General features: G+C 44.1%; 3 protein-coding genes across 6 annotated transcripts in view; 2 read left to right on the top strand and 1 right to left on the bottom strand.

Moving 5' to 3' along the window:
• Positions 1-11,053, bottom strand: part of ASB3 (ankyrin repeat and SOCS box containing 3) — a 30,829-nt gene extending 19,776 nt beyond the window's left edge. Inside the window, exon 1 of the mRNA XM_030490115.1 lies at positions 10,868-11,053. The gene's annotated coding sequence lies outside the window, so the exon portion shown is untranslated. The remainder of the gene's footprint in view (positions 1-10,867) is intronic.
• CHAC2 (ChaC glutathione specific gamma-glutamylcyclotransferase 2) overlaps positions 1-23,877 on the top strand; it is a 30,849-nt gene extending 6,972 nt beyond the window's left edge. For 2 of the 3 annotated variants that reach the window (XM_030490119.1, XM_030490118.1), the window contains exons 2-3: positions 925-960; positions 4,430-7,902. In XM_030490119.1, coding sequence (XP_030345979.1) covers positions 925-960; positions 4,430-4,813 — 420 coding nt within the window. In that variant the 3' untranslated portion in view covers positions 4,814-7,902. Of the gene's footprint in view, positions 1-924; positions 961-4,429; positions 7,903-23,865 lie in introns of those variants that run through there. The other variant, XR_003991929.1, reaches the window with a different exon arrangement.
• On the top strand, positions 11,104-25,565 carry ERLEC1 (endoplasmic reticulum lectin 1). 2 transcript variants are annotated; one of them, XM_030490116.1, is made up of 14 exons: positions 11,104-11,366; positions 11,966-12,070; positions 13,256-13,336; positions 14,177-14,254; positions 14,394-14,457; positions 16,742-16,782; positions 19,101-19,324; positions 21,846-21,975; positions 22,404-22,565; positions 23,213-23,272; positions 23,541-23,665; positions 24,182-24,259; positions 24,443-24,518; positions 25,246-25,565. In XM_030490116.1, exons 1-14 carry the CDS (start codon positions 11,196-11,198, stop codon positions 25,315-25,317), a joined length of 1,467 nt encoding a protein of 488 aa, XP_030345976.1. In that variant the 5' UTR covers positions 11,104-11,195; the 3' UTR covers positions 25,318-25,565. The 2 variants fall into 2 exon arrangements, with proteins under 2 accessions (XP_030345976.1, XP_030345977.1); XM_030490117.2 differs by lacking the exon at positions 11,104-11,366 and adding an exon at positions 11,777-11,809 and having other exon boundaries at positions 25,246-25,519.
• The last annotated feature ends 1,838 nt before the right edge of the window (positions 25,566-27,403 follow it).

The raw sequence follows: 27,403 nt of genomic DNA, 5'->3' as shown, positions 1-27,403 counted from the left end.
ATTACAGGTGTAGTTCTCTATAGAGTATTATGTTTTCAAGTTGTATTCTCCAGGTTATACAACAAATTTCACCAGCTTTTAGTATTTACATACTGGGTTCTTACTCTTCCAGCAAGAACTCACTCGTTGGAAAAATAAGCCATTACCAAAGTATCCTCCCTCTGCCCAGGAAGGGAGAATGAGCTGGGACGGGGAAAACAGCCTTTTGCATAATAAACTTATTTTTTCAGCTTAGAGTAACATGGTGCTTACTAAGAATTACTTGCTCATTTCTTTCTATGTGTTTTCAAACCATCTAAGTAGGTAGGAGCTTTTAAACCTAGGAGTTGCCACGTGTCATAGTGTGCGATTAACACCTTGTAGAATCCAGTTAGTGCAAACCAGGCCAGAAGTGCTGATATCTGGCTTGGTTCTACACAAGCTAGGATTTCTGTTGTTATTTTCCATGCATGCACATAAGCTTTTTGACTACGAGTGAGGAGGTTCACCTCATTGTCACTCCAGAGAGTAAAACCATCACAGAGTGCTGTGGAGAAGCAACACGACTGAGGAAGATGTGCTCCTCAAGCACATCCCCAATCAATGAATTATTGGCACTGTTTTAAATGGGAATAGAATTGAGTGTGGAGAGCACACACAAAGCAAGGCCTCAAAACCTCACTGTTCATGACTACTCTTAATTTAACTTCTGTGTTGCATCCACTTTCCACTCAGAATTTAACATTCAGTTTATCTAAAACAGGTCAAAAGCTATTCTCAGAAAATACATATACTGGATCTCAAAGAGCAGACCTTTCTGAGATGGTCCTGGATTAGTTCTCTGACCCTTTCATTACTCTTTAGTGTTGTTTTCTTGTTTTGGTTTGGTTTTGCTCAGGATTTTGGGGTAAAAGCCTCTAACTGAACTACTCTCTTTCATTGTAGCCTGGAAGAGTTGTGACTCTGGTGGAAGATCCTGAGGTACAGTACTCCTGTTCTGTCTCTGTAGTGCGCAGAATGTCCCATTGCATTCCCAGCCTCTGTAGTAAGTCTCCATTCATTTTTGCTCCTCTACAAGCAAATAACTGAGTTACCTTTAGCGCAGTGAAAAGTTCCCTCAAAATTCCTTAGTGTTACACCAGTGACTCTTCATCAATTCAAATAAATCTATAATTCTAAATGAAAAAACTAGGAGTACTTTGGGTCCATTACTACCAACAGTATATTTGAAGTATTTTCTGGAGTAGTCACTTCAGCTATCCAGTTAGAACATGGAGAATTTTCCTTTGAACTCGCTCCAGCAGCTCCACGTCCCTCTTGTGCTGTTGCCCCAGAGCTGGATCAGGGCTGCAGGGGGGGTCTCCCCAGAGCGCAGCAGAGGGGCAGGATCCCCTCCCTGACCTGCTGCTCACGCTCTGGGGGTGCAGCCCAGCACATGGGGGGGTTCTGGGCTCAAGCACACACTGAAGCCAGGTCACTGGGAGCTTCTTACCAGAAAACCCTCAGCTGGATTGCTCACCAGCTGGGACAAGAGCCTTCAGCTAGGCTGGGGGAGCCCAGGGCAGCTCTTGCAGGATGCACCTCAGATGCAAATGCTTTTTCACTCCCTGCTGACCACTGGGCACCCCACATCCCATATTCTGGCCCATTGCTGGGGATGGGTCTGATGGTAACATCCATCCAACCTCAGTCCTCCCCAGGAGAGGGAATCCCTGCAGGTACTAGTGCCTCCAGGGGGGATGAGATGGAAGAAAGGATGGCACGGAACCAGAGGCAGAGCAAGGCCACATGACACCAGGCCATAAGACACGTTTGGTAGTTATTAGTTTTGATTTACACTGGCTTACCTATACAATCACGCTCTTGCTGCCTTACTCACCTATTCCCCTGACACAGCAGCCACGAAGAGGTAAGTTTAGCAGCGATTAAACACTTCAGCTGGTTTTTGCAGTTGGCAAAAGCAGCAGAATGCAGTGCCCTGTCTCTCATTGTGCATTTCTGTACCTTTCTAGTCAGGGGTTTCACATCACTGTACGGCTGGGTACCATTATGTTACACGGGCGCCTATAGAGACAAAGAATGGTTGTGTTTGCTGTCACTCAGTTGGTATTGTTAAGCAAACTTATTTGTTCCCATAGAAACTTTTTTTCCCCTTAGCAAACCAGTTTTGCTTGGTTGGGTTTTTAATGCTTTTCTCCAGAATCTGGTGTGGCCACATCATCTCCCTTCACACATCAGCATCAAATGATACAAGTCATTTGCTTTCATCTCAGTTACTCATTCTACCTTATGGTAAAGGCATCTTAGCGGACTGCAGCAGTTACTCCTCTGTGCATGCACACACTAAGAGCAGCAGTGGTCCTTCCACTGGCAAAGCTCCATGCTAACCTGTGTGTCCATTTCCACTAGTGATACACGTAGTGCAGCTTGGAAACATCTCATTTACAGAGTTAATTTTACCTGTTCTATCTGAATTTCTTTGCCAGTTAAGACGAAGCCACACAGAAAAAGAACATCATGCTCCTTCTCAGATTTCTGGGTTGTAATATCCCATCACCTGAAACAGGAATTCCCTATATGAAAACCAAATGAATGAACTATCATACTTGTCTGCTTTAATCCCTGTCTCCACCACACCCACATGTATGTTCCTACCAGCACCAAAGCAGGTCTGAATGGCAGATCTAACTCAAGAGAATAACATGCACAGAAGAGGCTGGTTTTAAAACTAACACATTTCCTGTGGGCAGCTGGAGGGAACCCATGTCCCAGGTCACTGAATCAACCAGGTTGGTGAAGACCTTTAAGCTCATCCAGTCCAACCGTTGCCAGCACTGCCAAGGCCACCACTAACCCATGGCACTGAGGCCTCGGCTACACGGGATGTGAACACTTGCAGGGCTGGTGACTCCAGCCCTGCCCTGGGCAGCCTGTTCCAATGCCTGAGCACCCTCTGGGGAAGGAATTGTTCCTCAGCTCCATCTAAACCTGCCCTGGGGCAGCTTGAGGCCGTTTCCTCTTGTCCCATCCCTTGTTCCTTGGGAGCAGAGACCAGCCCCCTCCTGGCTCCATCCTCCTGTCAGGCAGTTGCAGAGAGCGAGAAGGTCCCCCCTGAGCCTTCTCTTCTCCAGACTAACCCCCCCAGGTCCCTCAGCCGTTCCTCATCACACTTGTGCTCCAGGCCCTGCACGAGCTCCGGTGCCCTGCTCTGGCCCCGCTCCAGCACCTCAGTATCTCAAGATGCTGAGGGGAAGCAGGAAACCCATTTGTATACTTATTACATCAAATACTGTAACCAACTACAAAAGATGTGTAGAAAATTAACTCTTGATTTTTTTAATTATTTTTTAATGAATTGCCTTTGACCAGGATATGGTCTGACTGCAAAATCCAACACTCATGAATTGACAGCACCACCCCAGCACTGTCTGGGATCATGACTGAATACTGAAATCCAGTGTAGGGATAAAAACCCCAACACCACACCACAGAACAAAGCAAGGACAAAACACACACCTTAACTGCTTTGCCATCATTACTGTAGCACTGACACACAGACCAATTTAACTGCAGAAGAATCCCCATTTGATGTTGCCAGCAGACAAAACAAACTACCATGCATTGTACAACAGCACTGGTAAGAAACACCCTGTAGCTGTTAGTAGATAATGGACCATCATCATTTTCCTATGCTACTTCAAAACAAAACCCCCACATACATCTCTTCCTACACAGATCTCACTGATTTACTTATATAAAACTTGTTAGGAGAGTGTAACTAATTCACACCACAGTTAAATACTTTCTCAAAGCTGTTGTCTGTGAAGAAGATGAAGAAATACTTAGATTCTCAAAGACAGTCATGGAATTTACCCTCACTGTTTGCTGAGGTGCTGGACATGCCCCGTTTCATTGTGCAAAATGACGGTTCATCTCTCAGCTTGTTCTCTGATTCAGTTTCAGTGCAGTACGATCACCACACTCACCCCTCCGAGTACATGTGACAGATGTAGGTGACACTCGTGTCCTTAGAAATGAAACTGCAACTAAACAGAGTAAGGGCCTGATCAAAACTACTTTGAATTTGGCACTATATGAAATTTAAATTTTCAGATATGGATTTTGTCATGTCAGGAAGATAAGTTTGTATCCTTTTTGCCAGCACCTCAGCAGCCTGTGCCAAGGCTATTAATTGCTTCAAATTCAATGGTCACAAGAAATCGTTTTGTAAGAAAGGCCTCAGCATTAGCAAGAAAGCGGATGATAAATCTGCAAACCACCCTTTTAGTTTGGGACTCTCTCCACAAACATTGAGAGATATAAAAGGGCTGAAAATGGAAGAAAAATAATGTATTCAATAGAGTTTCACCTAAATACAATTGAAATTCATTAATTTTCGAGTGTCCTTTTAAACACTGCTCGGATTTTCTCCTCTTCTGTCCTCCAACAGGGGTGTGTATGGGGTGTTGCTTACAGATTGCCACCTGGACAAGAGTGTGAAGTGAAGGCATACCTGGACTTCAGAGAGAAAGGAGGCTACAGGACTACAACTGTCATTTTCTACCCCAAAGACTCCTCAGTAAAGCCATTTGATGTCCTGCTCTACATTGGCACGTGTGACAACCCTAACTACCTTGGTCCTGCTCCTCTGGAGGAGATTGCGGAACAGATTGTGAATGCAGTTGGTCCTAGTGGAAGAAACACAGAATACCTGTTTGAACTTGCCAATTCCATGAGAAACCTTGTACCAGATGATGTAGATGAGCACCTCTTCTCCTTAGAGACACTAGTAAAGAAGCTCTTGGAAAAGCATCAAAACCTCAACAGTCTATAAAATAGTTTATTTCCTTTAGTGATCTTGCTTCATCTTCAGAGGAATGGTTTCATTGCACAATGGGTGTATGGCTTGGAGGCGTATCCAAAGTACATATTTCTCTGTAGTATGCTATCTTATTCAGAATAGTAGTTGGTCATTAAAACACATCATTACAAAAAAATAATTCTTCCAGGAGTCAGTAGGAAGAGGAGCAGGGGAAGTGTTTTAGGTTTGAATTTGGTATATTGGGGTTTTATCCAAAGACTACATCTTTCTGAAAAGCTCAAGAGAACTCTTTCTTTGAGGGTTCTCTTTGTTTGAAGATTTTAATTATTATTTCAGGTTTAAAAGAAATATTTAGAGTGTTTTTAAGATGTAAGTCTGCCTTTAAATACAACTCCCATTGATTTAAGTGATAGTTCTGATTCCAGAGCAAAGGTGTGGAGCTCCGTGCAGCTAAAGAGATGAACATTAAGTAATAGTTGTAAATTGCATAGTAAATGCACATTAGAACATTTACCTCATCAAAGTTCAGCTTCACTGAAATGAAGGTATTCCACTGAATGAGTCATGTTACTCTTTACATATTAGTTTGTCCTTCAACACAGAGGATAAACCATGTCATTGTCAAGGAAATACTTCTTTCCCTTGGCTCTTGTCAAGCCCCTAAAAGCCAAAGCACAGGAGACTTGGACACAAACAAGCCATAACATATCAGTGCCTCATTTTAGTTTTTCATATAAAGAATAAAGCCAAAATGTTAAAGTTTAGAGTATGACTTGAAGTCCCAATGCAGCAAGAGCATTCAGAAACTCTCATCTTTGTTACCTGCCTTTAGATGCTGTTGTAACCCGTCTCTTAAAGAAATCACCATGTCTGAGGGTAGACTTTAAGCCAGTACTTTTCAGCTGCTGTTTCAGGGATTCATGGACAAAAGGTACTTAAGAAAGGAACCCTCTTTTCAGTGTGTTATACAGGCATCCACAGGAAGAGGGTTGGGAAGCCACCAGTTCAGGCTGGCAGGTTTCCTTCGTGCAAAACAGAAGCAAATGGAGTTTCCGTCCAACACAGACTTGTTTTGCTTCTCAGAAATCTTAGTTTTGTTCATTTTTAACAAAGTATATTTTTGTATGTTAATATAGGAAAGGTTCTATTTCAAACACCATGTAACGTCACATGTTCTCACACAGAGGATGTCTAAGTGTTTAGTAGTAGCTTGGAAGCCTCTATTTTGCATCAGCGATTGCAAACCCCGTATGTTTCTACTGTGCAGGTTGTCCCTTTCTCTTCTTTACATTTTCTTGTTTTATATTTGTAATTGTTTGAAAATACCAGGGTTATCAGAATAAGAAGCTGCTATACTTTTACTTGGCCACCTACAAAAGCCAACAAGAACACACATGAATATTAATAGGAAATATTTGGGAAGGGCAGCTGGATGAGTAGAAAATAGGATCTTAAAACCTAAATTTGAGATAATTAGACCACTTACGATATTTAACCAAAAAGCTGTGTTTTTAACATACCAGATTGTGATTTTAGGGTGTCTCTGGCATCTCTCAAGCATTGATTCATTGAGGGGGGAAAAATATTAGTTTTTTGGAAGCGACTGTTCACTATTAATAGGGTACCTGATGGGGTATCACTTGATGGGCTACTCTGCCCTGCAGAAGCAAATCCTCTGATTGTATTGGCAAAGTACTTTAATGTACTGAGCCCCCATTTTTCCATTAGGATATGAGTTACTTGCAAACTGATGGAATATCCTTTGAAGGTCTTGATTCTCCACTGCACTGTGCTGGTTTAAGGTTGATATAACTGAGTGGAAAAGCAACCCCAACTCAATCAGTGGTACAGCAGGAGAGGAACAGGATCAGAACCTCCAGGTTGATAGCCCTCAAGATTCCCAAAGCAGGAGCTGAGTGACTTCATGCACCACAGATGGACAGGGAAAACCATCAGCATTAATGAACATGCTCCTTTACACGTGTATTTATTCACCTGGACTTAAGGAGTAACTCTTAAGTGTTGCTGGATACTTCACTGTTACTAGAAGGTTACTTATTATTTATTTCGAGCATATTTAAGTGTTGAATAGTACCCTCAAAAAACCCCAACCAACAACAGCACTTCCTTTCTTGTGTTTGCTTCAGATTTAAGCAAGCTGTAGTAAAGTTAACACATGTACAATGACACATCCACTCTTAAAATTCTTTCCTCAAAGACTTATCCTTGTTCCTTAAAACAGGGCAGGGGATGCTTCCACTCACTATGATCCCAAAACATCAGTGATGATTCCCTCTTTAAAACTCCAGTTATTTAAGCACTGTGTCAGGGCATTGTGATTATGTATGGCTCTCCATTCTGTATCGTTAATTGCATTATTGGTTCATTTCCTTTCCTGACTTACAAGACTTACAACAATATCTGTAACAAAACATTCCAGTTTGTGCATACAACTTCAGTACAATAAAAATGCATCTCATTTACTAATGGTGTTGCAGAAAGATTTCCAGAAGTGTTATGTTTATTTAGAGTGTATCCATAGTAGGATGGACATCAATGTGTGTTTTAGTTCATCTTGTTAGAAAGTGCTGTTAGGTCTAATGGTGAAAAACAACATTCAAGAGCTGGCTACTGTTAGGCAGTCTTGAACTGTGTCAGCATTAGGGGCTAATTACAGCACTGGAAGTACACTTTTGTTCTTGCTGTGAGGGGTCTGAGCCACGACTCTGCCCACAGCTTCAATCCCCAACAAAAGCCCAATCTACTTTCAGGTCTGTTGCTCACCACAAGAAAAAAATTAACATTCACTTTTTGTGTGCCATATATGCTGAATTTTCTCACTAAATCTAAATTTGTGCCAAGTTATGGCGATTTTAGATAAGTTTTCATTGTAAAGCCACACGCACAAAGTTACCCCTAAACTCGCTTCTGAACAATTTCTAAGGCCATTTGTAGGAAAAGGAACTTGCTCAGCAGTTGGTCAAGATACACCCTCCCTGTGATGGTGAAAGGAGTTAGCACCGAGCAGTACACACACTGATATAGCTGTGAATTCCCTTGGAATCTCCCAAATAAAAGTCCCATGTTAATTTAAGTTACAGGGGAATCAATCTCTGTGAATATATGAATCTATAACCTGAATATGCAACATTTTACTTCCTTTTTGTGTCTAGCTTTGAGAATAAGCCTGCTTCATACCCGTTGTGACTGAACTGACAAAATTAATGCGTCCTCTGACTTAAACATAAAACTTCTGTAAGCAGATTTGCATTTCTTAATGCAAGAAAACTCATAGAGAAGGCAAATCAAACCATTCTGTAATTACCAGATGCTTGTAGGCTCCCCAGTATGATCTCTGTCTGTCCTTCTTCAACCATTTATCTGCTCCATGCTACTCATAGATGAGCAAACAGCAAAGCTCAGATGGGACTGGTTTAACCTGTTCCAATTTGGAAACTGTGCTGGACATTCAGGTATATGTGTATATATCTATCTATCTATAGATACACAGAGAGAACCCTTACAGTTCTTATTTTATACACATACACCTCAATTTGCTTTTATCCATTGGTTACATTTAACAGCTTTGTGCATAAACTAATACTAAAGACCAGACTCTTGCCAGACAAGGCTGCTCTCTAGAAACTAAAATCTGATGACAGTCCTTCACCAAGATAACTAAAGTGCAGTTCAGCCTCACAGAAGTATGCAGCATTTGGTAATTGTTAAATCACTTTAATACACTCAGTGAAACAATCTTCAGCACAAATGCAAGAATAACTGTCATGCTGCAGTTCTTTTTAGCAGCTGACAGGAAAACTTACAGTCTTAACAGAAGCTCTCAAGTCTGAACAGTTCAGGCAACGGCAAGAAGCATAAGAAAAAAAGTACTTGTTTGCTCAAAATATTATGAATAACTTGTCCCTTACAAGCAGGGAAAACCCAAACAAACAAAAACATTTTGAACACCACTTGCCCTTAAAAGCTAAAGCAACAAAAGTGACTGCAGCATCCCCCATCAGTATTCTATCACTAATTTATATCATTATTTCCTGAAGTTTGACATGTTTAACTCCAATTTGTATCCCTTCTTTCTGGTGAGCATGTGGATACAGGCTTCACCCAAGCTAAGGAGCCGAAGACCTTGAAAAAACCCGACTGCTGCAGCTCCCCCACCCGATCTATTCCTGCATCTCTGCTCTGTGTAACACTCTCAGGAGGTGGTTTTCCACCCTGTTCAACCACGCTACCGAGTGGCAGAGGGCATGCAAGCGGGCAGCAGGAGAGCAAGCCCTGTATCGTGACTTACTGCTATGTAAAGACAACTGTCACAAGATTAGAGACTGTTTTTCCCAAGAAATTAGGCTTCTCTAACAGTCTTCTACAAGAGCTGAACATTGACTACACTGACTACCAACTGCAGTACAACCCCAATTATTTCAACTTCACAAGCTCTCAGTATTCCTACATTAATTTCCTTGCTCCTCTGGCTTTTTATTCAAGCAGCTTCCCTTTAACTGTTGCCCTCCCTTGTCTCAAACAAACGTCCTGCCTGCGTCCTTCTGGCCTTTTGCAGCTTAGGTCTCTTCTCAGCAGGTATTCTAGCACTTTCCTCAAATTGTGCATGTCCTTGAGCTGAAGAGGAATTTGCTCCCAGCTATATCTACTATGGCACCAGTTTAACCAGGAAAAAACCCCAATTACACTCTTAAACAAGAAAATTACTACAGAAAAGCCCAAAAACATTAATTAGACCAAATGCAGCCATTTAGCAAAGTTTTAAGCTACCTCACACATATTAAACCCACCTGGAAATTGTTTTTCTGATCAGGGCACAAGTCAACCAAGGGATTACAAACTATTTACTTAAACAGTTCAGACTCAGACAGTTTTGAATATAAGCATCAAAGTGCTATGAGAAGCCTGGAACAAAACATCGTAAATCAAACCACCTCAATTCACCACACAACATCTAGAGTTACCTTTCTCCATCACCACTGGGATTTTTTTGGGGTACCATCTACTTCCTTTGTCTCTATACACTTCTCTCACTAAATATTTCAGAAATTAGGGGTTTTTAGGGTTTAAAAATCACTATATGCTGCCACAACACTCCTCCTATCCCTGTATGTCACCCCATCACCAGCTGCAAAGCAGACAGCAAACTGCCCCACATTCCTGCTTCCTCTAGTCTCTCCTTCATTCCAGCTACCTCTCAACCCATAGTTCAGTCTTAATTGCAGATAAAAGTGCTTCATTAGAAGCACTGCAATATTAAATGGTATTCCTTACTCATTTGTGTCTTCCGGACTCACTCTATGCCCCAGAAATCTTGCTGGTACTGCTCTGATGAGTAAAAACTTGGGACAAAAGAGAGGAAAACACAACGCAACCGAGCCACAGAGGTACATCACCACTACCACTGCACCCTCTAATGGAAAACACACAGTGCTCACCCGTCCCACCGAGGGCCTCATCCACACTGGCGCCTGACAGACGACAGCCATAGATCAGTTTGGGTTGGAGGGACCTTAAAGCTCATCCAGTTTCAGCCCCCTGCCACGGGCAGGGACACCTTCCACTAGAGCAGGTTGCTCCAAGCCCCTGTGTCCAACCTGGCCTTGAACACTGCCAGGGATGGGGCAGCCACAGCTTCTCTGGGAAAAGTCTGTGCCAGCGCCTCAGCACCCTCACAGGGAAGAGCTTCTGCCTCAGAGCTCATCTCAATCTCCCCTCTGGCAGGTTAAAGCCATTCCCCTTGGCCTGTCCCTACAGGCCCTTGCCCAAAGCCCCTCTCCAGGTTTCCTGGAGCCCCTTTAGGCACTGGAGCTGCTCTAAGGTCTCCCCTTCAGGAGCCTTCTCTTCTCCAGGCTGCCCCAGCCCAGCTCTCTCAGCCTGGCTCCAGAGCAGAGCTGCTCCAGCCCTCGCAACAGCTCCGGGGCCTCCTCTGGCCTCACCCAGGAGCTCAATAAAGAGGCACCACCACGGCAGAACCCGCTAGTTTCCGAAAACCCAACACTGCGGCATTTTAACTAACACCGGAACGAGCGCGACCGCAGCTCTCACCCTCCGCCGGCGAGCCCTCTCCTCAGCGCCGCCACACACACACCCGCAGGGCAGCGGGGAGGCTTCAACCGAGCCGTTAACGACCGCGGCGCCTCCGCGACCCCCGACGTGAGGGGCAGGGCGCGGGTCTCCCCACGGGCACGGCCGCTCCTCTCTCCGCGCCCGTCCCGCCTCAGCCGCGCCGTCCCTCCCCGCCCGCCTCCCGCCACAGCCGCGGCTGCCCCGGATGTTGATGCGCGGGAGCCCGCCCCGGCGGAAGCAGACGTGGCGGCGGCGCTGCCCGGCGCTCTCCTCGCTCCCTTCCCTCCTTCCCTCCCCGCCGGCCGGCATGAGGGACCGCCGGCACCGGCCGCCCGCCCCGGCCGCGCCGCGGGCGCTGCTCTGCGGCCTGCTGACAGCGGTGGCGGCCGCGGTGGTGGCGGAGGGCGGCCGCGCTCTCCCTCAGCTCAGCGACGACATCCCCTTTAGGGTGAACTGGCCCGGCACCGAGTTCAGCCTGGTCGGTACCGCGGCGGGGGGCCGGGGGGCGAGGGGGGCCGGTCACTTCTCCCTCAGAGGCTTCCTCCCTTGAGGAGCCGGGCGGCTGGAGCTGTTAACGGGTGGTGGGTCCAGCGGCGGAGCCCTCACACTTAGCGGTTGTTTTTGAAGCCCTTCCTCCACAGAAGTGTTTTAGTTTGTCTGAACCCCATACAGGCTCGGTGTTGGGTGCCTTAAGTGTCACCCTGTGTTTTGGCTGTGCTACACATGTATCAGACCAGAGAGTGAGTTTTAGACCATGGCCTGAGTCTGTCAGCTGGGCAAATCCCAGGGAAACCTGCCCTGAAAGTCAACATAGGAATGGCTGGTTGCAAAGTGCAGTGGTTACGGGAGTGTTGTTATAATAAAGGTCCTTTATAACAGCAGGAATGTGGCAGGAGGTAGAGGATGGAAGCAAAGAAGAAGGTAAGGAAAGCCTTCAGTCTTGTGGCATGATTAACACCCAGGAAATACCCTGGACCGCCTATGAGTTAACTGTACTGCTCGTAAATTCAGGAAGATTTCTAGCAAGTAGCATTAAAAGAACCACCTGACTAATCCACAGGTCGGTTGTTTTCTCAGCCTACAACTGGTGTCCTGTACAAAGAGGATAACTACATTATAATGACCACTGTGGACAAAGAGAAGTATAAATGTCTGCTTCCGCTGATAGCAAGTGGCAATGAGGTAAGTTCAGTCGAGTCTTTATTGTAGTTATAAACTGCAGACAAGTCTTTACGGTGTCTTTTCAGTTCCCCCCCTCCCTGCCTCAAATCAAGACTTTATTTCATGTAAAAGAGAATCATCTACAGAATGCCTCAGAGCTTCGCAGTTAGTGGTAGATGCCTTCACTTTGTGTTACATACTAGTTCTGTACTAGGTGGGGCCAGTCTGAACACTCTTGAAGACCCTTATTTGGCAACAAATGATTGCTATAATGTTCTGTGTATTGCTGGGATTGGGAAATGCTTGTATTCCATGTCAAACTCTAGGCCAGTAAGCAACTCTAAAGGTTGTTAACATTGCTATCATGATTACTGTATCTGTAAATACTATCCCAGTAGTGGTTCTACCAACGGTAATTTTTATTCTTCGCCATTGCTTCCTCAGTTGGACATCTGGATGCACAATTTGGGGTTTAAATCAAATTTTAAATAGATATAAATACATTTGTACAGAAAAGGTAGGTTGAGGAGGCCTTTGGTGAGGTTTATCCTTGGTCATTTATTCCTCCAAAGGTTCAGGGTGTGAGAAACACCCTGAGAACTTGCACAGATGAGCTGCACTCCTGTGGTAGGACCTTCCCTTTTGACACAGCCCTGATCCTTTTAGTGACTGACAGCACAGAGGGCTTCAGGCTAGGTGACAAGTGTTCATACTGAAGAACTTGGAGTGGAAATCTCTTCAATAGCATGCACATTTATAGAGCAAAAATGATGCAGAAATAAACCTCCACCTATGCTTTTTTGACCCATTTTTTTAAAATTCCATAAAAGCTGTGTGATGTCCCAGTTACGCTGCATCAGCGTTGACTAACAAATGCAAAGCTTGTTGGTGCTGTTTGCCTGTGCACACCCCACCCTGCCACTGTGACACAAGCAAGTGGAGAGCTCCTGCTCTGTCACCATTTCTAAGCCACAAGCCTTTTCTGGTGTGACTGCTTTATTTGTGACTTTTGTTTGCCCCTTCTTATTCAATGATCTTTTTTTATCCCTAATTACCACATGGCTCCTTCAGGGCAGGAATTAATAAGGGTTTGTACCTTTTAATTTTACAATGAGATTTTTGGTTTGTTTTTTTACTATTTCAAATGAACATTAACTAACCAAACTACTGCTAATTTTAATGTAAGGAAATACCCTTCTATTCTAGGAAGAAGAAAAAGACTATAAAGGTCCGACTCCAGGAGAGTTACTGGAACCACTTTTTAAGCAAAGTAGCTGTTCATACAGGGTATGTTACTTCTGTGTTGATAATTCAAATGCTCATCAAAAGTTTGCAGTCCATTTCAAGGTTTAGTGTAGTAAACTATTTGGATAAATATGCTGTAGATTTTAGGTACTAATTCAGTCCAAAATAAGGTCTCTACAACTTTATGACTCTCTTAATATGCTGATAAAATTCTATGTAATTGAAGATGTCAGGATTCAAATAAATGGGGTTGATCTAGCAGCAATTTAAAAACGTGGATTTAAAATACTTCCAGGAAACAAGCCATAATGTGTGACAGCCTAATGAAAAGTGTTATAAGACCAAACCAAACATGCTTCTAGATATTCTGAAAGCTTTCTAGTTTCCCATCAACTGTCATCCCAGTTCAAGACTCATGTCTTACGTTAAAGAACAAGCCTAATACCAAAGCAGCATGGTACAGAGGCCAGGAAAGTGGCTGAATATTTACACCTGTGCAGCATCCCACACAAGTCCTTAAAGAAGGGAGAGTGTGTCAAGCACAGCTGGGAAACAGCCTGTATCAATGATGCTTGTCAAAACCAGTCTGTGCGGAGTCACTGCAGCTTAGCCCCAGTGGTTTAGAGGAAAATTGAGTCTTTACCTCTTATTTAACTATTTTCCTTTGGTTTTTATCTGTGCTAAAGTCAAGAAAACTGCCTAGTGTGTTTGTTTGGAACATCGAAATGCTTGGGGAACAATGAGACCGTTCACTGTGCTATTGTTTTGGAGGGTGCCCAAGCCCATCTGCTTGGGCTGCATTTCATTGCTGCAAAAGCCAGAATTTTGGGAGAATCTGGAGTGGGGGAGGATGTATCTAAACAGAAATCTGTTTATTTAAAGATTGAATCTTACTGGACATATGAGGTCTGCCATGGCAAACACATCCGCCAGTACCATGAGGAGAAGGAAACAGGACAGGTAGGCTTCTGCACATTGAATAGTCTCAAACCCCCTTTTCCACTGGCATGTTCGTGCTTAACTCCTCCTGAATTCCCATACACTTGAAAAAGGATGGAAAATGGTAACTGCAGTCTCTTTTAACTTCTTTTGATTGTAGAAAATAAACATCCAAGAATACTATCTGGGGAATATGATGATGAAGAGCCCATTATCAGAACCAGGTTGGTCTTGGATTATTTTATTTTGCTGATGCTAATAAATTGTTGGATTTTAATTATTACTGCCTGAGGAATAGGCTGTGCAAAACTGATTCCCAGTGCAATAGCATAGAATTTTGTAGATTACTTGTTACAAAATATATTGTTTTCAGTTAATGTCTTTTAGCACCTCACGTTGCATCCATCCTGTCAGTTTTGCCATGCTAATCGATTAGATTGGAACTAGATTATCTTTAAGGTCCCTTCCAACCCTAATCATTGTATGATTCTCTGATTAGATGCACTAATCTGCAATAATTAGTGTCAGGGAAAGAAAACACGTAATATAAGAAATTGATAGACCAGACTTTGATAATACAGTCCCTTGCTACTCTTTGGGTGGGGAGAAGTTTCAAGCTGTGAGCAGAGGGCAGAGTAGCACACCTTGGCCCCTGCTTTACAACAGTCTGCAAACCCAAACACTTACTTCCTTTGCAGGTAAATTTGACCTTTGGAGCTGTTTCAGTCTTTTGGGAGGGATCCTGGTGCAGATCTTCAGAAATATTGAAGTGGGACTTTGGTGGGAATTAGGTAGCTGAGCCCCAAACTCAAACTGCAGTTTAGATTAACTAATCTTCTGGGCACTTGCATTTTTTTGCCTGTAAAATATAGTAGATGCTGGAAGTTCTGTGGTTGTATCTGCCAATATCTGCTTTGTGGGTGAGCATTTTGGAAGTATATTAGTCCAAAGAGCTCTTAAAAATGCACAAAGTATTCATTCATCAGCTGATAGAAAAAACATCATCTAGGTTGGTGGTGTTTAATTCTAGGTTAGTATGTAAAAGGTGGCACCACGTTTTTCTCTTCCTACAAGTGATTAACACGAAAGCCTCAGTCTTGGAGGGGATTTAGTGCCTTTAATCCCATTCTTTTGAATTCCTGCAGCCTTCAGTTAGGGATCCTAGTCCTGAAAAGAAAAACAGCTTCAGAAACTGCCTTGTTTGGCATTTCTTTACTAGTGAGTTACAGTGCTTGTTTGTGCTGCTGTTAACCCTGTGCAGAGACGCCTAATTCTCCCTAGATGCTGGGAGATGCTGTTTAATTTGAATTCCCAATTCTTTTGTGGGGCTGGGTGCTGAAGTTATGTGTGATAATACTTCAAGTAATCTGAGTCTTTTTGGATGTTGACCCTCTGTGCTTTCTGCTTAGGTGGCAGACTGTTCTTTTTATGCTTCCTACATAGCAATTCACACTACTTTTAAAAGACCAGATGGTTTCTCAAACCACTGTGAGCTGAATGCATGAGTCTGAGACAGTAAATTTGGACCAGCTGAATGGGTGATGGCAAAGCAGAGAGACCTTTTGCTCACCTGACTCTGCATGGAGTCCTGAAGCAGTTTGGAAGGCTGAGGGACCTGGGGGGTTTAGTCTGGAGAAGAGAAGGCTCAGGGGGGACCTTATCGCTCTCTGCAACTGCCTGACAGGAGGATGGAGCCAGGAGGGGGCTGGTCTCTGCTCCCAAGGAACAAGGGATGGGACAAGAGGAAACGGCCTCAAGCTGCACCAGGGCAGGTTTAGATGGAGCTGAGGAACAATTCCTTCCCCAGAGGGTGCTCAGGCATTGGAACAGGCTGCCCAGGGCAGGGCTGGAGTCACCGTCCCTGCAAGTGTTCACACCCCGTGTAGCCGAGGCCTCAGTGCCAGGGGTTAGTGGTGGCCTTGGCAGTGCTGGGAACGGTTGGACTGGATGAGCTTAAAGGTCTTTTCCAGCCTGGTTGATTCTGTGATCCTCACCTGTGACAGCTTGCAACCCCAGCCCCATAAGGATGTTTACTCTCAGGATCATTAGTGTGGCATGCAGTCTGGCCTCATGTCTTCCTAGGAGTGTATCCTCTGAGGCTGGCTAGTGGGTGAGCTCAAGAACTTGCCTGTTTACTGTCCCAGCCTGTAATCCACTCACCTTGAGAACGGCAGTCAGCTGCCCCTCAAAGAACAGCAGTAGTGACATGTTCTTCTGCCCTCACTGGCCTTCCTCTGGTGCAAGGGCTGGATTCGGCCTCTCCTACAAACTCAGAGTTGTTTTGGGACAATGCTAGCTCCTATTTTGTTCTGTTTGCTCTGGACCCCAGATCACTGTTTATTTCCTTTCTTTCCTCTTTTGCACCTGCGAGTTCATGAAATTGACTCTTGGCAGCATATACATAAAGTACTAGCAAATACTCAAAGCGTACAAACTTCTCTGTGTGTAATTTCATTTTACTTCAAGTTCAGAGACTTCGTGCTTACCTCATTCTTAATTATTCTCTAGATCAAGAAGAGAAGGAAAATCCCAAAGAGACTGCAAAAGAGGCAAGTGAAAAACATCTATTTTAACTTTTGCCATCAATAGTGGAGGCAATTTATGTATGATGAGATTCTGTTACCAGTTCCCTCCCAAAAGGAGAATCAAAACATGAAACTTTGTTCTTGAGCTACACTCTTCTTACTTCTGATTCTCAGTCCCAGCTCAGGAAGCTTATTTAGTCTGGTTAGTCAAACTTCTTGCCCTTCTACTTACTTACCTTAAAGTTATACTAACCTTAAACTTAAATGAGACGAATTATGTACTCTTCTACTATGAAGACAAAACACATAACCACAAATTCACACCATGGTCTAGTGACCATTTTCCAGCTGTCTCAGTAATCCCAGTTTGGATCCATTTTGGGCATGGAGAAATGCTTAAAATCCTACAGCACAAAATCCCTAAAAGATTTCTTGGCTGACTTGGCCCATCCCATAAAACTCTGTGCTTCCTTTTTCCATTAGAGAACTTTGCTGTTTGTTTAGGCCCCAAAACTCAATTCTGAGTTACTAACTTGACAGCAAAACAATGGAAGTAGCTGCAGCACGTTGGAGTTTGGAGTTTGCAACAGCAGATCTGACCTGTGGGCAGGCACACACCTACCTTATTGCCAGTTATCCTTCATTTTAAACCTCAAATCGATTTTGTGTCCACATGTTCCTTGCAATGCTGATTTACATAGCACAGAGTGGTGCTTCTGCAGAGGCTCTCAGAAGATACACATGCCAGATAAGAGTTTTGGAGGGAGTTGGGGGAGCAGACCCAAGTCAGAATGTGGCCCGTTCTAATGGCAGTGGCAGTTATGCCTCTTGGAAATTCAAACTGAGTTCCTTGCAATGTAAATTCTTTTGTATTTCAGAGGAAATTCTCTTTTACTGACTTTTTTTGAGAGTTTTTCTGATATACATACACTGTCTTGGTTTCAGTCCATAAAGAATTTAGACATAATTTGCATGAAATCTCTGGTCATGAAAGGGAAAGAACACATAAAACATAACACAGCTGGGTGGTGCTTCAAGCAACTGCCACAACTAGAGGTTCATCTGAAGTCCTACTGTGTGCCTTTCAGTTGTGTGCAATCCACAGCTATCTGCATTTAGATTTCTTGAAGTTACCTTCAATGCAATGTGTAGGCATAATTTTTCAATTTTGAAGGAAAAAACAGTTGTTTCATTGAGAAAGACAGAAAGGGAAGGCACTGGTACCCTTTTTATCAGCTCTTTTGTAGACAAACAGAATGTATCTTCATTTCCCACCTTTGAATATTGAAGTATAGAGTTGATAAGTGATTGCAAGCCAAGAAGTGCCCATGCAGTTAAGCTGCTGGTATTTTCATTCTTTAAGCTCATGAATGTCTCATTGCTTCATTCATGATGGAACAATTTGAGGAGAGAGTCAGTAGCCTGTGACAGGGTAGCATGGTTTGAAAACCAGAATGAGTGAGATACAGGAAGTTCTCAGGTCCCCAGGTTAGTGTCCTGACCACAGAAGGCACCACCACCTTTTAGCAAAGAGCCTAATTTGTTGTGCACTGCAAACCTTTACTAGCTCAAGCAACGCACCTGGAAAAAGGTCTGGTTTGTGGGTTCCAGCATGGCTTTTGCACAAGCAGAAGTTTTGGTACCCAGGAACTTCAGCTGCTTCCAAGATAGGAGCCCAGAGAGGGATTTTTACCAGTTTGGGGAATTAATTTCTGAAAGTGGAAGCTGGCTGAAACATAGGAAGGGACAAGCCTGAAGAGAGCTTACTTAATCCCACTTCTGTACACACTTTTACTTTGTATATATCATTAACTTTGTTAACCACAGTAACAGCTGGTGTGGGATACTCCAGATAAGGAACAGCCCAGGCTGGGAATGCCAAGAGGGGTAGTGCAGGCATCACTTTGCAGGGGTGTTTTAGAGTCTTCAAGCCCTGGCACTGAAGTGAAGGTAATGGGCCTGGTCAGACCTGAGCTGAGTCTGGCAGAGCTACTCTCGTCCCCCTGTCTCCTGGACTGCAGGGTGAACACAGCTCGCTTGGTGCTCTTCCAAAACACTGCACCCAGCTGGCAAGCTCACTTAGAACTGAAACATCAGGCAGCCCATGCAGAGAAACCACCTGCTTTTGTAGTCAAAACTCATGTGTGGCTCAGTGCAGTTGTGCAGGGTATGGAGTTAATAAACCAGAGCATGTTTGCATGTTGCAGAAACACCAAGTGACTACACAGGGGCTGGTTTTGATGGTGTAATGCTCACTCTGCACAGTGTAATCATATCTTTTGTTTCTGAAGAGTCAAAGAAGCTTTATTTATCTTCTTAACTTTTTACTTTCTTTCACCTAGATACCTACCAAAAATATAGAAGGGCAGATGACCCCATACTACCCTGTAGAAATGGGAAATGGCACACCTTGTAGCTTGAGGCAAAACCTACCCAGGTCAAGTACAGTGATGTACATCTGTCACCCAGAAGCTAAACATGAGATCCTTTCAGTAGCAGAAGTTACCACCTGTGAATATGAAGTGGTTATATTGACACCTCTGCTCTGCAACCATCCTAAATACAGGTACAGTACTCAAACTTGGCTAACATCACCTCAAACTGTCATCAGTTGCCACACACATATGTGTTTATGTAAGCCACATACCCAGCTGTGGTTTCTGGTACAGAGCTGTGACACTTTTATGTACTTTGGCAAGTGAAGTTTTGCCAAGTCGTAAGTTTTCAGGTTAAATTGCACAATCTTTGCATTTTGTAAATCTCTAGTGATTGAGAAGCAGATGGGAAGTATAACTACTTCTAACAGGTAAGTTCCTAGCCCTGTCACTCTGGAGAAACACAAACTAGGGCATTAAGGCTGCAGGCAGATTAACAACACCCTGTCTCCTTATAGTTCGTAATTTCAAGGTCTGGGGTTCATCTTCATGGTGTTCAAGGACTGCAGATTGCATATGTGTGTTATATGTGTGCATGGACTTCAACTTCTGTCATTTCAGAAAACAAAAGTATGGTCTTCAGGCGTAACCTTGATGCTATTTTAGTAGTAGTCCCAATTTAAGGAGCTCCCATCTGTCTCTGTCCTGCTTTACTGCCTTCAGCTGTATAAATCATTTTCATACGAAACATTCACAATTTCAGTGTTATTTTCCAAAATTAAGCTTAGGATTTCCCCTCCTGCCCCCAGATTGTGCCATGCACCTATGGGATACATTTAGTCTCAGTCATACAGATTCTTGACCTTTCAAGAGGTGTCAACAGAATTGCAAAGTGAATCTGACATACAAATGAAGGGGGAAATAGTAGCAGGAGTTCTGAATTTCCCACGTACACAGATGTCAGAACAAGTGAAGATTTAATCACTGCTCTGAAATAGGCAAGAGAGTCTAAAGAACAAAATCCTCAATTGTGTGTTTAATAAACACTTGCTAGTTGGAGTAAATAAGTCATGCTATTAAATATTTAGTATCAGTTGTACATTCTTTCATGAAGATGGGCTTGGTAACACTATGTTATCTGCTGTGCTTCTCTGTTACACTGTTATCTGTTCACTATATGAGTCTTCAGCCTCTGTATCAGCAGAAAACTAGAAAGTGCAGAGACAGGTTGTTCTATTGTTTGATAAGGACAAATCTTGAGCTGCTCCCTCCTCCCAAAGGGCAGGCAGGGGAAGCTTCCTGGCCACTACCAGGAAATACTTAAAATAAACATAAAGGTCTTTGTTATCCCACTTACATCATCTCAGTTAAATAAAGATGGGTGGAGATGGCAGGCTGGAAGTGCTGCTCAGCTGAGGAAGCAACAAACCAACCTCATTTTAGATAAAGAGCACTTTTCCTGTCATGTGTTCCTCAAACAGCACTGAGCAGTGCTTCAGCCACCAGTGCTCTTCCCGTTCTCTTACCCGACAATGCACTCGCGTTAACTGAGCACAAGTATTTCCATAAGTTCTTCCCTGGGTACAATCTGAAGGGTTTTTAAATTGGTGGGAATTGGGGACAGGGAAGAAGACAGTGAAAATAATATTTGTCTGCTCCATTAGTCTTAGTGCTGTTTAAATAAAACCCAGATAAACCCAGGCTGCTTTGGTAGAGGGCTTGTTTAGTCCAGAGTGCAGATATAATTTATGAAATGTTTTAAGGTTCTTTTAACTCCAGTGGTGATTATTACACAACTAGTGCTGTGTATTACAGCCTCTTCCTAGGAGGACATCACCAAAGGCCGCCTTGCTCCTGAAGCAATATCTGCATGTTTGGTTTGTAAATAAGCTTTCTCTAAAGAGGCCCTTTTCAATGAGAGGAGCAGGGAAAGCTGCACAAATGCTTCGTTTCAGTATGATTCTCATTGTGATGTTCACTTCCCTTTACTATTTCCTATTAAGGCTTATTTGGTGCTTTAGTGAGGCCTCTATTTGTGTAAACTAAGGAGAAAGCTGTGTTGACTCTGCTTCATCTCTTTACTTTTTCTTTCCTGAAATAAGCTGCTTTTTGCAGACATAGAACCCCAGACTGGTTTGTGTTAGAAGGGAGCTTAAAGCTCATCCAGTTCCAACCCCCTGCCACGGGCAGGGACACCTTCCATAGAGCAGGTTGCTCCAAGCCCCTGTGTCCAACCTGGCCTTGAACACTGCCAGGGATGGGGCACGAAGAGAGTGGTAAAGGAATAATGGGTATATGTGCACTATGAAAAGCCACATATGTCAGGCAATACAAGAATGTATGATTTTAATGATACAGAAACTGCATCTGTCAAGTTTAATCTTTGCTGTTTTCTGGCTTCTGCGAGTTTTGTCTGGCCTTGATGCTGCATTCATAGCTCATGTATAGTGCAGTTTTCCTTTTAATATGCAGCTTTTCCTTTTGATGAAGAGGGGTTTGATCACATTTTCAGTCATCTGCCAGCATTAGGAGTGAGACTACACGGGGTGAAAAGCGTATTTACATCAGTTGTAAGAACAGTGTAGCTTTGGCTGAAATGGTGAAAGTACAAGAAGGAAAATACACACCTCAGTCAGAAACTTAAAGTAATAATAAAAGTGTGTCTTGTCTTTAAGGCATGGTAAGTGATGTGTGGTTCACTTGTTTGGACAGGTTCAGGGCCTCTCCTGTGAATGACATCTTCTGCCAGTCTCTGCCAGGATCCCCACTTAAGCCCCATAATCTGGAACAGCTGGAGAAACAGCAAGAAATGATGAAGATGCCTTTTAGAAGGGTTAAGGAGGTAGGATTTGTTTCGTTTTAAATAGACAAAAAACCAACCCTTATTTTCCATGCTGTAACACTTTCACTTCCATGGAGTAAATTCTCTCCCCAAGCTTTGTAAGACCGCATCATGCTTCTAGATGGTCTCCAAGCTCATTGAAGTCATCTGTAACTTACCTTGTTTGGAAGGAAAACAAAGCAAGAAAGTTTGGGCTACTGATTTAAAACTTTTGTAGCCTTTGTAGCCTATGGTTTACAAATGTCGTTTTTGACTTTGGCTCTTTTTTTCTCAGCTATGCTAAAGACAGTGAAAACAATGACAAAATGCTTTCATGCTTGTTCCCACAGCCACCTCACTTAGTATTAAGTAACTTCACTTAATTTATATGACTTTGCAAGTGCCTTCTGAAATCTAAATGGGTGTATTTGTGTAAAATTCCATTTCAGGAAGAAATGCAGTCAACAAAAGAAGAGAAATTTTCTTCCATTCACAAGCCTGTTACTGTTGGAAGCCATCAGCTATTAACTGTGGGAACAACCCACATCTCCAAACTGACCGATGACCAACTCATAAAGGAATTTCTTAGTGGTTCCTACTGCTTCCATGGGGTGAGAAATGAAGCTGCATAAAATCAAATAGCTACTCCTTAATTGTATGACTGGTTTATGTATTTGATTTCTCCATGACCTATGATGGCTGCATTCTGATACACCTAATACTTGCCTCTCCCTGCATTGACATAGGGAAGGCTTATGTGCCAGGAAGGTTTCTTTAACCTTTCTGTTGAAATCCAGTTTATTTGAGCAGTCAGTGAAATGAAGGTAGATCTTGAGAATTGTTCAGTGCTGATTTGGTTGATGAGAGGGAAAAAACTCTGATAAAACTTACTGAGAGAACAACCAGCAGAGCAAAGGCATCTGAAGTTGTGCCTGTCTTTGAAAGAGGGAAGTATTTCTTTAAAGGATAAACAGGGAGTATACAACTAGTTTAAGGAATTTAGTCCTACATGGCTCTTCCAAGCTTAAACTTGGCTTAAACTCACTTATTCCATCCCTTCCCTGTATCATTCTGATAAGAGATTCACTCTCAGTGCCAACCTTGAATCAACACATCTAATTAACAGGTATGGAAGTGGACAGCTAAAATCAACAGTGGTTTAGGGTCTGGAGGGAAGTGGACGTGGCTCTTTTGGGGCATTTTGGCTGGTTTGTGGGTTTCTGCTTTGTTTTAACGCTGAGATTATCCCTCTCCCCAGGGTGTTGGTTGGTGGAAGTACGAATTCTGCTATGGCAAATACGTTCATCAGTATCATGAGGTACGTTTAAATAGTTTCATGTTCTGCCACTAGATGGCTGTGGGGGAATAAGGGCTTAGAGAATGTACGCAGTCTGAAAAAAGCAGCGTCCTGTTCTGGGCTGATTTAAGTTGGATTTCAGGAAAGAAATCCTCTGTGTGCACCCTGTGTTTATGCAGGGGGATGTAGGTACCATGTCAGGTAGAGCTGACATTCTGCACATCATTTACAATATGCTCACTGCTAAATATGTAAGACAAGGTGTAATTATCAGCTTCCCCTTGTGTAGGACAAGGAAACTGGCAAGACTTCTGTGGTGGTGGGTACGTGGAACAAGGAGGAACACATTGAATGGGCCAGGAAGAACGCTGCTAGAACATATCATCTCCAGGAAGATGGCACACAGACAGTTCGGTATGGGTACCATCACCTTCATCACTGCCCTCATGCTTGCCATAGAGAGGAATAACCATCAGGGCCACTTCTGCAGTGTGCAAATGTTCAGTTTACAAATAGATACAACTGTCAGGAGCAGTGTGTGTACATACTTGGTTTATTATTATTTGCCCCTCATGAATATGCAACATCAGAAAAGGTAATTCACCACTTGGGAGATTTTTCTCTGTGTCATATCCAAAGAGTGAACAACTGTTTGCTTCTGCAGTCACTGAAATACAGCATGTTACTTCTTTGGTTTGTATGTTAGAGTTAAATAGAATTATAGAATCATGGAGTGGTTTGGGTTAGAAGGGACTTTAAAGCTCATCCAGTTCCAACCCCCTGCCACAGGCAGGGACACCTTCCACTAGAGCAGGTTGCTCCAAGCCCTGTATATCTGAAGGATGAGATACTGTATCACACAGGATAGCTGCCTGCTTAAGAACTGTGTTTGCTATTTCCAAACTTTTTAATTCCCATCTTCTATGGCAGGATGGTGTCTCATTTCTATGGAAATGGAGATGTTTGTGACTTGACAGACAAGCCAAGGCAGGTGACCGTGAAATTAAAGTAAGTTCACTTTCTTAGTAAACTGATGTTTTGTGTGTCTGCACCCTGTGTCAGAGGGGAAAGCCTCTGCTGTCTGCAGAAGGCAATGACTGTCAGCTTCCTGAAAATGCTGGAGGGAAATACATGGTTTAGTTTGGTGTTTCTTAGACACTAAACACCACAACATTTCCTTTCTGTTTTCAGATGTAAAGAATCCGATTCCCCTCATGCTGTGACCATATACATGTTAGAGCCTCATTCTTGCCAATACATCCTTGGGGTAAGTAAAGACATATGGGGAATTCCCTGTGGTCATGTGCCACCTGGCAGAGGGTAGCTCCAGGAGTGTGTTTGGAATGGTCCCTTCCTCCCAGTGACTCTTCCCAAGAGATTCCCAAGAGTACAAGTAATGTACTTCAGCCCATGTATATAGCATCTAAACAAGTACTGCTTTTTGTTCAGTTGCATCTGCTTAGAGAAAGGAGGGTCATTGTTAATTACACTAATTACACTTAGTGTGCTGTGGGGATCATACCCAAAAGTAAAAAGCACTTACTCAGTTTTAGAGTGCTGCTCGAGTACTGTGCCTCTGACTGTCTGTTGTCATTGATCTCCTGCTCTCCTGTAAAATAGAATCCCAAACTGGTTTTAGTTGGAAGGGACCTTAAAGCTCATCCAGTTCCAACCCCCTGCCACAGGCAGGGACACCTTCCACTAGAGCAGGTTGCTCCAAGCCCCTGTGTCCAACCTGGCCTTGAACACTGCCAGGGATGGGGCAGCCACAGCTTCTCTGGGAAAAGTCTGTGCCAGCGCCTCAGCACCCTCACAGGGAAGAGCTTCTGCCTCAGAGCTCATCTCAATCTCCCCTCTGGCAGGTTAAAGCCATTCCCCTTGGCCTGTCCCTACAGGCCCTTGTCCAAAGCCCCTCTCCAGGTTGCCTGGAGCCCCTTTAGGCACTGGAGGTATGGTTCAGTCTTTAATGTTTCAATCTATCTCTTCCCTTCAAGGTGGAGTCTCCCGTCATCTGTAAGATTCTGGACACAGCAGATGAGCACGGGCTCCTGTCGGTGCCCAGCTGAGGAGCAGCAGAGCCCCTGCACAAGCCATACCTGTCACCAATGCCACCGGCGGCTCCACCTTCACATCCCTCTGTGAGACGGCGCCGGCCAAGAGCAGCTTCAGCCTCACCAGCAGAACCCTGGCAGAGGAGGGACTCACGAACCACTTTGTGTATAACTATGTGTATATAAGAGGTTATCGATAAACTTTTAATGATTAAAATCTTGTCTTGCACTTCCTGTTTGACTTGTGTGTGGCACCTTCTGCAGTCGGCGTCATCATCACTGATGAGGTGTAAGTTACCAGCTTTAAAAAGGCAAAAGAAACACAGCCCAGCTTCATGGGAGGAGTTCAACTGCCGACAGCATGAAAAAGCAAAAGCAACACTTCACTCAGGAGCCTTCAGCAGCTGCTGCAACACTGACAATTGTTCTGCTGCCACTGCTTGTCCAGACACAGCGTTACCTCAGTTTGACTGCTTGGAAATGCATTCTCCTGTTGCCTTATCCCTTCAAGTGTTATTTTTTTCTCTCAGCCTGGGCTGAGTTCCAGGATATTTTCTTATATTAACACTGTAGGCTTCATCTTACTGTATTTATTTTGCTGGACATTCTTACTGCCATCACTCAGACTTGCTATTGTGCTTCTAAGGACTCTAAGGTATGATACAAGTGACCAACAACCAGCATTTTGTGCAGCAGAGCTGTCAATACGAGCCAGACCTCTCCACTCCCCCTTGTCTGTATTCAGCCACGTGTGGCATTTGTGTGTCTGAGCAGTTTCCTTCTCAACAGTGACTCCTCAGTGCATCCACCTGCCTCTTGATGGACATTTTCTGTCTTCTGGTACACACCAGCCACGCCAGTAAGAGATTTGGTGCAGGCACGTGAAGTTTTAGTCTGCTGGCACCACACATTCCTGGAAGTAAGGTGAAAGACCACTTAGATTGCCATTATCCTTTTAAAATAGCTGCTTTCAAAGTGAGTAAGTTGGCACATAACCGGTTCATAACCAACACCCCCTTGAGTCTCCTTCCCTCAGAAGAGCCCAGGGCTGGCAAAGTGCCCCATTTACCAGGTGTGACATTGATCCCTTCCTTTGTGGACGAATTACTCCAAACCAAACACAGCCCAACCCCTCCACACTGTGGAGCAGGTGAGAGGCACCATGTGTCCTTCAGTGCCCTGTGCTAAGCAGTGCTGGAAGAAATCCAGCTGAGAGAGCTTACTGAATGCTTGGTCTTAGTAAAGTTCTACCTCTGTGTAAGATCTGTCATGATGCTGGAAGGGGCAAAATCTGGGCACCATTTTGGGTTGTACTTTGCTTATGTGAGCCCCCCCTGCAGTCCTGATCCAGCTCTGGGGCAGCAACACAAGAGGGACATGGAGCTGTTGGAGCGAGTTCAAAGGAGGCCCCGGAGCTGCTGCGAGGGCTGGAGCAGCTCTGCCCTGGAGCCAGGCTGAGAGAGCTGGGCTGGGGCAGCCTGGAGAAGAGAAGGCTCCTGAAGGGGAGACCTTAGAGCAGCTCCAGGGCCTAAAGAGGCTCCAGGAAACCTGGAGAGGGGCTTTGGACAAGGGCCTGTAGGGACAGGCCAAGGGGAATGGCTTTAACCTGCCAGAGGGGAGATTGAGATGAGCTCTGAGGCAGAAGCTCTTCCCTGGGAGGGTGCTGAGGCGCTGGCACAGACTTTTCCCAGAGAAGCTGTGGCTGCCCCATCCCTGGCAGTGTTCAAGGCCAGGTTGGACACAGGGGCTTGGAGCAACCTGCTCTAGTGGAAGGTGTCCCTGCCCGTGGCAGGGGCTTGGAACCAGATAAGCTTTAAGGTCCCATCCCATCTGAAAACAGTCTAGGATTCAATGATGTGTGTTCAGCGTGTGAGCCCACTACATTTCCTCTTTCCTAAAACCATTTTGCAAGGTACAGGAGTTTCCTAAACCATCTCAGACGGAAATCTGCCAACCCTTTGGCATATGACTTGTTCAATATCACCCAAAATAGCAACTTCACTTGCTGGCCTGTTGCAATAGAACCCATTTTATTGCCTCATAGGGTAGAAAACCAAAACAGCAGCAGCAGGATGAGATGGCATCTAAACTCAAAGTCATT

Source organism: Strigops habroptila, chromosome 6, assembly GCF_004027225.2.
Source record: "Strigops habroptila isolate Jane chromosome 6, bStrHab1.2.pri, whole genome shotgun sequence".
NCBI lineage: Eukaryota > Metazoa > Chordata > Aves > Psittaciformes > Psittacidae > Strigops > Strigops habroptila.
The sequence above is the reverse complement of the archived record's forward strand: the minus strand, read 5'-3'. Positions and strand labels throughout refer to the sequence as shown.

What these genes read in the sequence shown, in the direction of transcription:
- ERLEC1 (XM_030490116.1), top strand. Translation starts at nt 11,196, where the DNA reads ATGAGGGACCGCCGGCACCGGCCGCCCGCCCCGGCCGCGCCGCGGGCG. An exon ending in GAGCCCATTATCAGAACCAG is followed by an intron (nt 14,458 to 16,741) that starts GTTGGTCTTGGA and finishes ATTATTCTCTAG; the next exon opens with ATCAAGAAGAGAAGGAAAAT. An exon ending in GTTCCTACTGCTTCCATGGG is followed by an intron (nt 22,566 to 23,212) that starts GTGAGAAATGAA and finishes CCCTCTCCCCAG; the next exon opens with GGTGTTGGTTGGTGGAAGTA.